Genomic DNA, 13,349 nt, shown 5'->3' with positions numbered 1-13,349 from the left:
TTTTGGCATTAAATATCGTTGTCAGCTTTAATTGCGTTTATTAATTTAAATAACCTATTAATAAAAAAAACCTAATAATACTGATTTAATAAACCATGTCTTAATTGTTGAAGTGTTATAAAAAAAATATTTGTGTGAAGTAGACAAATAACGTTTTTAAGTACATTTACGAAAACATTAAGTCTAAAATTAAATAAGCCCACTATTATTCTAAAGGTAGATCACTAAAGATGTTTAAGAATTCGTAAAAATTCGTTGTTTTAATTTTCCTTAGACCAAAATTAGTGAGTATCATCATTAACTGAAAATCGGTTTGGTGACAACTACAATACAATAAAAATATAAAATTATCATTGTAAATCTTTATTATATACTGAACCCTTATTGTGTAATAATCCTTAGACTTAAAAGAGTTGGGTAATGTAATTAATGTCCATTTTTACCATACGACGAGGTTATTATTAATAATCACAGATTATCACTAAAAAGAACCGAGTTGACCGGAATATTAACCCGGCAGAGATGAGAATTCATTGCCCGTTTATTTCCGACATTGATGACTTTGTTAGGTTAACGATCAATGCCCACTATACGATGTTTATCTGGTATTTTCTGCTAATTCATCGAATTATCGTTAATATTAAATAATGAATGCTATATAAAATTAATTCATATTAAATCAGAGATAAAAATATGTCAGACAATATTAAAAAACGATTTTCACCACACTATTTATTTTGGAAAGGAAAAAAAAAATAATTTTCAGAACTGTCCAATGCATATCGAAAAAACATATAAAATTATTTTTTCAGACAGTCCTTTGTCAGCCTGGACTGCAGCCAGATCGAACGACAAACAATTTATAGAGATAGATTTGGATCAAATCAGAGCTGTCTATGGAATTATTACCCAGGGGAAAAAACTAAGCAAACAGTTTGTTACTTCATACCAACTAGTATATAGCTCAGATGGAAACTCTTATTCCTATTACCAAGACGAAAATGGAAAGAACAAAGTTCGTAAACGGCACTTGTTTTCAACGTAATTAACTTTGTACTCGAATTCAGTTAATAAAGTGTTTTTGGTTTTAGGTGTTCACTGCAAACTACGATGATGTAGGTGAAGTGAAGCATGTGTTTTCGTCTCCATTTGAAGCCAAGTTGGTTCGAATTGAGCCACTCTCTTGGGAGGGAAAAATTTCCCTCCGTATTGAACTTCTTGGATGTAGTGACGGTAAGTTACAATTACAGTTCAAATGAAACCAAAAAAAATTAAGGGTGTTCTCAAAATACTCACCTTTATGTATATTTTTCTCCAAAAAGCCTTTTTGTGGAAACTTTTGGTTTCTCAAAAAAAATTCGTGCTGATTTTTGAGGAAAATTAAAATATTTGGTTGAGCGTAGGCTTAACTTTTAAATTTAATTTAAATTTTTCTGCACATTTAATATTTTAAATAAGACTTAAATTCTATCCAAGTTTTTGTACACATAAGTGCCATTCTACTCTGAAAATTATCGATTTTTAGGCAACTGGAAAATTTCGTTCTTCTAGCAATTCTATGATTTTCTTCCTGAATTTATATCGCAATAATTGAAGTTAATGCCTAAGAATTGAAGCTTTTTTATTAAGAATATTGTGTAATAACCGAAATAGCTAAAATATCTAAACACGTGATACTTTGTGAATATGGTAGATTGAATGGAACAACCAAAGTGAGCTTTAAAAACTATTATCAAAGCTGTGCTAGACACTGCCGATCGAACGTTTGCAGTACATTTGGTAGTTTTCCAGCATGAAGTCAAAACCATATTTTGTACTTAATGCTTTTCCTCTTAAATGCTTTATTAAATCATCTGAATTTTCCGGTTAAATTTTTGAACGTACTGTGAACTACCCGGGCATAGCATATTCAAGAAATTTCTCCGAATCCTTTAATAAATAACAATGAGAAGTCTTTTTTGCATTTATTAAAATACTTGATCTTGCCTAATTAGGTTTTGAGGATTTTAAATCTGAAATTAATTTTGCTTCTAAAGCTACATTTTTTATTTAACAAAACAAATGTTTTGTCCATTTTCATCGAATTATTCAAATTTAAAAACGTTATATATAACATGAGATCTCGTAAATGTTTTGACAAGTTTCTAAGGGAGTTAAGGCACATCATCGGGACTAGAATTGCATCGAAACCCATGTCCAGAAATGTCGTTGTACGTTACTAGAGGTACTGTTTCATTGTATGTTTCTGAACAGGTCATAATAGGAAATCGTTTCTAACAGCGTACGGCGACATTTCCGAGTTTAGGTTCTTATGCAATTTTAATTCTTGATGATGTGCCATAACTTCCTAAGAAGATTTATTCAGCATTTATGTCACCTCCTGTTATATATAACGTATTCAAACTTTTGCATTTCGGCAAAAAATAGTCTAAAAATATCATTTAAAAAAATTTATAACTTTAGAAACAAAACTAATTTCAGGTTTGTAGGCAATATTAAGTATTAATGCAACAAAATAAAAGTTCCCCAGTGCCATTTATTGTTCTTCAGTGTAATTTAAAACCGCCCTGCAGTATAAACAGTTCATAATAGGTATATTATGAACTGTTTCTTCATGTACTTCTAAACAGGTCATAACAGAGAAGCGCCTCTGCCGCTTATGATGACATTTCTATGCAATTTTAATTCTAACGATGTGCCCTAAATCACTTAGAAGACTGCCTCAAAATTTACGCGAACTCCTGTTATATATAACATTCCTCAAAAAATAAACCAAAAATGTGTTTTCTCAGAAAAGCAAGAAACTGTAGCTTATAGAGAAAAAGCGATTGCAGTTCAGTGATACAGAATTATCTAGGATTTATTCAAAGTTCTCAAACAACAGAAAACAAGAAAAAATTTGTTCAGTGTTATTCATTTAAAAATAAGAATTAGTGATAAAATGAAAAGCTATTTATAAAATGTGTTGCTAGTGTTTTTCTAAAGTATATTCCATACTGATCATTTCCCGCTATACGATGTTNTCATACTTTGCCGTCTAATTTTAGCCATTCTATATAATGCCTAGGAATTCTATACAATGACGGATTTCATACTTTAACATATATAACATTCCTCAAAAAATAAACTAAAAATGTGTTTTCTCAGAAAAGCAAGAAACTGTAGCTTATAGAGAAAAAGCGATTACAGTTCAGTGATACAGAATTACCTAGGATTTATTCTAAGTTCTCAAACAACAGAAAACAAGGAAAAATTTGTTCAGTGTTATTCACTTAAAAATAAGAATTAGTGATAAAATGAAAAGCTATTTATAAAAACTGTTACGAGTGCTTACCTAAAGTATATTCCATACTATTTATTCTTTCATATTTTATATATCAATATCTGAAAACAATATAAATTAGTTTTAAAAAAATTAATCCTAAGATTTCTTTCAGATCGAATCTATTCAGATGTTTATTTCTTCCTTTCATTGTTGTTATTTCTATGTGGAAATAAAACATTAGCATTTTCTTTGTCGCTCAATTGAATATGTCTTTAAGAAATAAGGAAATATTCAATTTGCATGCAAATTTACACAGTCTAGCCTCACACGATAATGGAATGTTAATTTTTTTTTTTGAGTTCGTATGCAGTACAGAAATTGAATCAAAAACTTGCTTAACTAAAATATTCACATTTGTTTACAAAATAGGTAATTGTTTCTTTAACATTGTTACTTGTGTTAAAAAGAAAACAAAAGAATTTGCACAAAACAATTCCTAAAATAACTGTTCTAACTTTTTGTCCATAGAATGTTCATTAATCGTTAGTTTACAAATTTAAATGGTACACAGCTAATTAACGTATTCCTTTTATAAGTCTTTAATAATTCTTTTATTAATATAATTTCTTATATAATAGAATTTCTGCTAAAACCGAAGCATTTTTGCTTTTAATTTGATCTACTACGGAAAATACTCATTAAAGGAACAATAATTTTCGTTCGGTATTTGTAATATAATATGGTATAGCGATGAAGATACTTATAATAACGCTTGCATAAAATAACTTCCATGCTAAATCAACTTTTGAAATGAAGAAATTTATTTTTAGTTTCCATTTAAATATTTTTTTTTCTTTTCAGCCCTTGAACCTACTATACCCTTTGGAGAGATTGGAGGTATCATTCTCTTTTTGCAGTTTTGATTAATATCTTAAAGCAATTTAACAACTATAAGCTGTCACACTAATTATATTTCGCACTCAATTCGAAAATAACTCATAAAATCAACATATTGATCGGAAAAATTAGTTTCTTTTCTTAAACTAAATGATAAAATGGCCAAATTTGAAATTGTTTTGAGGAGCTGCGTTATTATTTTTGAAATATAGTTTTTTTTAATAGGAGTTTTTATACTTTATTTTAATGCCTTAAGAATGTTTTTCGAAGTTATGAAATAAGGCTTTATAGCGAATTATATATATTTTTTAATATAACTGGTGTGAGTTTTTAACAGTTATTTATTGTATTTCGGTTACTTTCACTATGAAATTAAATGTTCGTTTTTTTCTGAACTTTCTCGGTGCGTTCATCAGTTTAAAGCTAAAGACAAAATAGTTTTTTTAATGTTTTTCATCTTAATTAAACCATTTCATCATTTCATATTTCATCTTGATTAAAACCGTCAATTCAATTTCTAGTTTTTCGCAAACAGTTTTTCTTACCGTATGATAACTTTTCCTTTTACCAAATCATTTATTTATATCACCAATATCAAAGCATTATTATCAATTATTGCTCTAATATTCATAAAGGTGGGCCGCTATAATTTTGAGAGTTTTTATGCTTGAATATAAATTTTCAATGCGTAATACTTTTAAAGTTTAGACAAATTCAAACTTTTCTTCACAATAAAGCACTGGAGTCGTAATGGTTCAGAGGATAGAACACTTCTCTTCCAAAGAGGTCACCCTGGTTCGAATGCCAAGGATGATTGGTAAATATGAATTAGGCTCTCGGCTAGCACCGACCTTAGTGCTATAATAAAATACGTTCTTCTTAACTTTCACAGATAAAACTTCATTCTATCCGGTAAAATCTGTTGTATTTGCAGATTTACTTTGTAACTTTCACGGAGAAAATGTGATTTTGGTATGTTACAAAACCGTTGTGATTACAGATTTTCTTGCAATTTTTAAGGACAAAACTTGTCCTTGTATGATAAAAAAATTATTGAATCTATTTATTTTCGTCGAAAATCTTACAGTTTTGCATTACCAACCCAGCTGCCGGTTTAAAACCATGAATTTCATGGGATTTGTTGCAGTGTTTTTACTTATCTTTAGCTGGATCTCTGTATGCTAATAACAAAAATAACAATAAAAAAAAGAATGTATTTCGTAAAAATAAAAATTTATATTTCATAATTTGTAAGACTTCGATCACGTTGCATTTTTTGAGTTCATTAAAATTTTTAAAAATAGAGAAACAATCACTAATTTTAATACTTTTCATTTAAATTAAAAAGTCGTGCCAAATTGCAAAGTTTTTTTTAAAAAATATTTTTTTTCCAAATATTATTTGATAATTTAAAAATCCAGACGGTTTTAGTCAACAAAAGAGTTTTCTTAAGGTTAAATTAAAGCTTTGCTTTTTATTAAGGACTTTCAAACTTTTCTTCGTGTTCCTTAAGAGTTCCAAGGAACACCCATTAACTCGAGGTTATTTTTAAAAATGGAAAATTTTAGTATTGAAATTTATAATTAAAGAAAGTCATTAAACATAAAGCATTTTTAGACGGAATTGCAAAGCAAACGATAGAAAATTTCAAAAGACCACCCGTATTAAAACTTGTACCAAAAATAAACATTAACTAAATTAGAAGTCTTGCTGCAAAGGTTACTATCTTGACTACACAGACAGAGAAATAGCAACAAAACCATTGATCAGTTGCAAGTAAACTTATCCTTAATAGGTACTTCTCAAATGGTCGGAGCAATAACGTTGACAGCAGCCAATTCTGAATTCTATAATGTTATATTTACTAAATATACACTACTTATAAAATAGAGAGATTTCGCAAATTCACGTTAGCTTCCGTACGTAAGATTTAACGTAATCGAACTTGCGCGCTTCCAGTGCGCATGCGTCTGTTCTGTTGAAGTGCGCATGCGTCTGTCCTGTTGAAGTGCGCATGCGTCTGCGAAAAATATCAAACTTGAGTAAGTGAAAATAAGAGATTTCGAAAAAATCCGTAAGTGCAAAGCGCTAAATTAGGGGGATATCATTTTAACTTCGACTACAAAATCAAAACAAACATTAAAAATGGATGTAGACTATCTCTTTTAAGTTATTTCATGCGATTCAAGATGCTTTACTCTACGTAAAATAGCGCTTCTGTAATCTGAAGAATTTGGTAGATTATAAATTTTGATGAATTTAGTGATAAAAAAAGCAGCTTATTATTACTAATAATAATACTTAAAAATATATATATATATTTAACTTCTATTGATTATTTAACTAAATTGTATAGTTAAAATATAAATATAATTTATAATTTTAAAATCGCGAAAATATATTTAGTTTCTTATGGATCTAGTGCAATTAGACAACCATAATGTTAAACAAAAACCAATTAAATTATTTTTTTATTGAACGAACCAATTGTAAAATCACATGGTTCCTTTCCAAATCTCATCAATACATATCAAATTTGCATTCCAAATCCATGTTTTTAGTTCGATGGCATGCCTAAACTGAAAACAACATTTAACAGCTATAAACAGCGTGCTTGTAGCTTTGTCTTTCTAGCTTAAATCAAGCCAACATAACGTAAAGATACGTAGCATTAAAAATTAACGCTATCATGCGCAGTTACTGTGTGCTTTTAATTTCCATGCAACTCAAATGCGGGTTAGTTCCATCGAAAAGTTCTTCACGTAAGCAAATTTCTCCAAATATTTGTATCAGGAGTTCTCTTGTCTTGTGGATTGGGTCAAAAATTACAAGGTTACTCAGTTGAACATCAGTAGTCGTAAACTCGAAAAACTGTGTCGGCTGTTTAACGACGGTTATAAAACCGTCAGTGAAAAATTAACAAACAATAAAGTGGTCTTTTGAAATTAGAGAGTAGCAGTGAACCCAAATAATAAAATAACACTAAAATTAAATAAATAAATTTATTCCCTACATTTAATAAAGCCTTAAAGACCTTTAACTGGTAATTAAATCATTTCTCTATACACGTTTCCAATATCTACTAAAGGAAAATAGCCATTCTAAAACCTTGAAGTAAACAGACTCATGTCTTTTTAACAAGTTTTATTACTGGTTTCACTGCCATTGGGAATTGAGATCTACAATTTTCTGGAATTACACAGAATATTTTGGCAGCTTCATTAGTCAGGATTCGTAATTACACTCCGTTAAGTGGAAAACGAGGAAATGTCGACTGCCTGTCCTCTTTGGCGAAATAAGGAACACGGCATTTATACGAATGTATTGTTCGTAAACCTCCATTTTTCATTCTTTAATTGGACTAGGCAACCATTTGAATGCCTTCTTATTTAATTCTTCCATTATTCAATTTGCTAAAGTTTGAAAGGGATAGTTAAAACACTTAAAATATTTCCTGTCTACTAAATTAATTTTTGTTCATATAAGAATAAAAAATTTTGAAAATTGCAAAGTGGTTACTTCATTATTTTCAGTCCAGATAATAAGTTACAATTTTATGATAAATTAAGAATACAATGTTATTAAAAATACATAAACCTAATCCAATATTACCTGATTACTAGCATAACGAAAATGTAAAAAGTCTGGTATCGATCAATTATAATCTTATTTAATTATACCATTATTCAATTTGCAAAAGCTTGAAAGAAATAGTTAGAGCACTTAGAATATTTTCTGTCTACTAAATTAATTTTTATTCATACAAGAATTAAAAATGCTAAAAATTACATAGTGGTTACTTCATTATTTTCAACCCAGATATTAAGTTACAATGTTATTAAAATTAAGAATACAATTTTATTAAAAATAAAGAAACCTACTCCAATATTACCTGATTACTAGCATAACGAAAATGTAAAAAGTCTGGTATCGATCAATTATAATCTTATTTAATTATTCCTTTATTCAATTTGCAAAAGCTTGAACGAAATAGTTAGAGCACTTAAAATATTTCCTGTCTACTAAATTAATTTTTGTTCATACAAGAATAAAAAATGCTAAAAATTACATAGTGGTTACTTCATTATTTTCAGCCCAGATATTAAGTTACAATGTTACTAAAATTAAGAATACAATTTTATTAAAAATAAAGAAACCTACTCCAATATTACCTGATTACTAGCATAACGAAAATTTAAAAAGTCTGGTATCGATCAATTATAATCTTATTTAATTATTCCTTTATTCAATTTGCAAAAGCTTGAACGAAATAGTTAGAGCACTTAAAATATTTCCTGTCTACTAAATTAATTTTTGTTCATACAAGAATAAAAAATGCTAAAAATTACATAGTGGTTACTTCATTATTTTCAGCCCAGATATTAAGTTACAATGTTATTAAAATTAAGAATACAATTTTATTAAAAATAAAGAAACCTACTCCAATATTACCTGATTACTAGCATAACGAAAATTTAAAAAGTCTGGTATCGATCAATTATAATCTTATTTAATTATTCCTTTATTCAATTTGCAAAAGCTTGAACGAAATAGTTAGAGCACTTAAAATATTTCCTGTCTACTAAATTAATTTTTGTTCATACAAGAATAAAAAATGCTAAAAATTACATAGTGGTTACTTCATTATTTTCAGCCCAGATATTAAGTTACAATGTTACTAAAATTAAGAATACAATTTTATTAAAAATAAAGAAACCTACTCCAATATTACTTGATTACTAGCATAACGAAAATGCAAAAAGTCTGGTATCGATCAATTATATTCTTATTCAATTATTCCATTATTCAAATTGCAAAAGTTTGAAAGGGATAGTTAGAACACTTAAAATATTTCCTGCCTACTAAATCAGTTTTTGTTCATCCAAAAATTAAAAATGGTGAACCATTTAAAATTAAAATGTGGGTACTGCATTTTTCAGTCTAGATATTAGGTTGCAATGTTATTAAAACTAAGAATACAATGTTAATAAAAATAAAGAAACCTAATACAATATTACCCAATTACTAGCAAAACGAAATTGTAGAAAGGTCGTTCAATCATAATAATGGTGTTGATAATAAGGCTAACAATGTTAAAAACCAATAAAAATGCTAAAATTAAAAAGAATGGAAAAACTAATAATGTTAAAATTGATAATAATTTTCAGATTAATATTGTTAATAATAATAATATTCTTAATATTATTAATAGATAATATAATAGATATATAATTAATAGATAATATTCTTAAAATTTACAATAATGTCGTTAATTTTAATAGCAATAAGGTTAATAATAATGTTATAAATAATAAGGTTAATAACAATGTAATAAATAACAAAGTTGATAATAAAATTGTAAATAATAACGTTAGTAACAATATTAAAATTAATAATAATGATAATGCTAATAATAATGTTAATAATGGTAATGCTAAAAATAATGGTAATAATGGTAATGCTAATAATAATGTTAAGAATAAGGATGTTAATAATAATAATGTTAAAGTTAAGTAGATAATAGATCTCCAAAATTAGACTGACGCCCTTTAAAAATATATGCATGTAGCAGGAAAACGGTTAAAATTAAATCAGACTGGTGGCAAATTAATGTAACGGGAGGTAAATTTTACTGCTAGAGTTATTGATTTTAATCCGAAAAGTTCCTGATAGAAGGCCAGTGAAAATTTTTGAGTTGGAATCTGATCTGCAATGAACAGCATCATTTTGTAGTCTTTCTCTGTTGTCTGTCTCCACTTGCTGTTGATGAAACACTTACTAAATAATTTTAGAAAGTGGTGATAATATATCTCGAATTTCCTACAAAGTACACGGCAAATCACATGCTATTTTTCTCCATTCATTTTTCAATTAATGATATTTCGAAATGTTGGTAATTCTTGGGACATTAGAAAAGTTTGGTTGAACATTAATAATAAACCAGCTGATTGTACTGCATACATTGCTTAATGTTCATCCATTTTTATAAATGTATGCATTTAACTTATCTAAATCGATTCATACTAATTTAGATATCCTATTTTTAGAAATCTATTTGATTAAGTATTTAATTAACTATAATTCAGATCAACGTGTTAAATAAACTCAACTGTTCAAACGTCATGTTTGGAGATCGGTGGTTCTGAGCCATCATTCCCAGTTCTAATGCGTTTATTTTATACAATACATTGTATTATGCAAATAACCAGTGTTGAGCAGCCGACTCTTTTTTGGGTTTGCGCCTAACAATGTTCAACTTCGTAGCCCTGTAGTTTTTAATATTACCAAGAAGTCAGTATAAGCCTTGTAACTTTTAACACTGAATCAAGAATTGGGATAAACTAACCTCCCGTTACATTTGTTGATGGGATTGGATTAACTGGCGTTTACGTTACATAAAGTAAAACCACGAAAATCTCCCAATCTTTACCCTATGGTCACGGGAGCGAACGCATTATCTGCTTAAGACTAAGGATATTTTACATCGGCACAGCGGTGGGTAAGAGCGGGAGCATAATTTTATCTACCAGCCATCCCTGGTTTTCGAATCTGGATCATCTCATTGGGGGGGGGGGGTTGACCTCTCTATTCCCTGAGCCACAGCTGCTCCCAATTCATTTATTTGAATTACTAAAAATATATCATTCATATATCTGATTACGTTAATGATTTGTTTGAAGACATGGTAACTGCCTTTAAAATACATATTTTTAAATCATTTTCAAAATATGCACCTTATAGTAGTCGCACCTTGTTATTTTAAATAGTAAAAAATGCAAACAACAATCGAAATATGCCAAATAATTAGCGAGGAAGAAGAGAAGAAAAACATCAAAATTCGTTTGATGTTTCTGCGGATGAATCTTGTAAGAATTTCTAATAATCAACTCCTCCCTGCTTTTTCCAATAATCAAACAGGTTCTGATACTTAAATCGCGTTTTTATTAATGTTTTGTTGGATCTAATCAGATCTTTATCTTTGTTTAAATTTTAATTCCAAACCCTAATCCATAAACTTAACTTTATATTTGAAAAAGATTTTAAAATGTTATATGAAGAGTGGTCAATATGGACCACCCTGTATACTTCTGCTTATGTAACTTCATGACAAAATGTACAGTGCTACATCGACAATTGAATTACTGCAAAACATGCATTTTGTATACATTCATTTTAATCGCCTGCATTTTAAAATTAATTTGTACAGATTATTTCTGTAATTGTGTCTGTGAAAGGGGATATACACGAAAAAAATGCTTCTAAAACAAGCTTACTTCTTTCCTTTTTTATATTGAATTCTCAATTTTATTTTATGTATTCATTTTTTTAATTTTCGATTTTCTCATTCATATATTTTCAAATTCATATATTTTCAAATTCATATATTTTCGAATTCATATATTTTCAAATTCATATATTTTCAAATTCATATATTTTCAAATTCATATATTTTCAAATTTATATATTTTCAAATTTATATATTTTAAGCTGTAATAATTGTTTTGTTCTTTATTAATTGTTTTCATTTATTCTTTTAGTAACAGAGTCATCTCGTCCTACTATACCACCAACAAAACCAAAAGGTACTATTTATTATAGTTGCGTAGAAAAAAAATTAACTTACTTTGAATCTAATTATTTAATTCTAAATATGTACTTCTGCAAAAGAAATTAATTTTCCAAAACGATCATGCTAATATTCCTTAAGAGTCTATTGAAATTTTTAATTTTAAAAATTACAGCAACGATCAAACAATTATCATCCATGGAGTTGTAAGTAAGCTGAATGTAAAGCACCTTACTTGCAAGTGAGAAAAAAACTTCCCAAATTTTCATTCATAGGTGCGTTAAGTTTCCCAACTAAATATTTCTTAATCTATCTGCTATAAGAGCCATGTAAAGTATCTTTGTCTTTGCCTAAGGAAATTTTTCAGCATTACCTAAATTGATTTTCATGAGTTTAAACAATATAAATTTTAAACGAAACAAAACTATCCAAAATCACTAACAGCATTACTATATTACTATAAAGTGAAAAAAAATACTCAACAAATTTAAAATTTTAAATATGTATGTAGTACTGCATAAGGTCCTTCCTCTGGAGCCACAGCAACATTTCTACACGGTCCAACTAAAATAATGTTATTTTTTTCGCTGTCTAATAAATCAAGTTACAACAATCACACATTAGCTGTCACAATCAATCATCAATCTCTTTAAAAATAATAATACAAAGAATCAAATAGTTTGAAACATTATTATTACAATTAAGGATATTATATTTTTCGATATCTAAGCAGTCTAGTTATCAATACAATCTGATCTCAGTTAATGGAATAACAGGAACCAACTTTTGAACTTCAACGTTACGGAGAATGCTTATGTACAGTACCCCAAAGAAAACGGACAGCCCTGAATTACTTTTGATCTAATGATCGGATTTTCACGTTCTAGAACTCATTCATATTAGTTCATGGGGGTAACCTCAAATATGCTAATTAAGAGGTACAGACGATATTTTAAGTTGAGAAACTAAACACAAAAAATTACTTTTTCTGAATGAAAATGATTTTTTTCGACGGAATCAGATTTCTGGCTTCCAATATACAGGGGGGGAATATGGTCCCCATACCTTGGTCAGGATAACGATCCAAAGCTTAGACCCCTTAATGTTAATTTTACTTTTTGCGTATTTCGCTGTGTCTCGAGAACTTCTTAAGCGAATTTTAAAAAAACTTGCACCGAATTATGAAATTCGTTTATCCTAAGATAATTTCATGCGAAAAATAATTTTGGTAAATATTTATTATGTTTCATTATTTCATTTACTAATAGTTGAAAAAATTATAAGATATAGAATTTTTTGAAACATTTTAAGGAACGTAATTTTACTTGGAAAATACAAAATTTGAGCGAAATCGGGCGAGTAGTTTCTGAGAAATCAAATTTTGAAAAAGTCGTATACATAAAATTCAATTGCTCAGGAACTATTCAACCGATTTCGATCAAATTTTGGATTTCGGCATGCAAAATTAAATAATTTCAAATGATGTAAAAAAAATTTTGCTTACAACTCAAATTTTTTTCGACTATTATTAAATAAAGTAATAAAAAATTATAAATATCTACTAAAAAAATTTTAACACAAGAAATTTGACACAAAAAAGTCTCAAGATAATGAGTAAAA

At 28.2% G+C, this 13,349-nt stretch overlaps 1 protein-coding gene across 1 annotated transcript in view; it reads left to right on the top strand.

Moving 5' to 3' along the window:
- LOC107439698 (uncharacterized) overlaps positions 1-13,349 on the top strand; it is a 296,584-nt gene that overhangs the window by 182,000 nt on the left and 101,235 nt on the right. Inside the window, exons 65-68 of the mRNA XM_071184208.1 lie at positions 813-1,015; positions 1,092-1,233; positions 4,127-4,162; positions 11,701-11,745. Of these exons, the coding sequence (XP_071040309.1) occupies positions 813-1,015; positions 1,092-1,233; positions 4,127-4,162; positions 11,701-11,745 (426 nt within the window). The remainder of the gene's footprint in view (positions 1-812; positions 1,016-1,091; positions 1,234-4,126; positions 4,163-11,700; positions 11,746-13,349) is intronic.

The sequence above is a fragment of the Parasteatoda tepidariorum genome, chromosome 8 (assembly GCF_043381705.1).
Source record: "Parasteatoda tepidariorum isolate YZ-2023 chromosome 8, CAS_Ptep_4.0, whole genome shotgun sequence".
In the NCBI taxonomy this organism is placed as follows: domain Eukaryota; kingdom Metazoa; phylum Arthropoda; class Arachnida; order Araneae; family Theridiidae; genus Parasteatoda; species Parasteatoda tepidariorum.
This window is presented reverse-complemented; position numbering and strand designations above follow the sequence as displayed.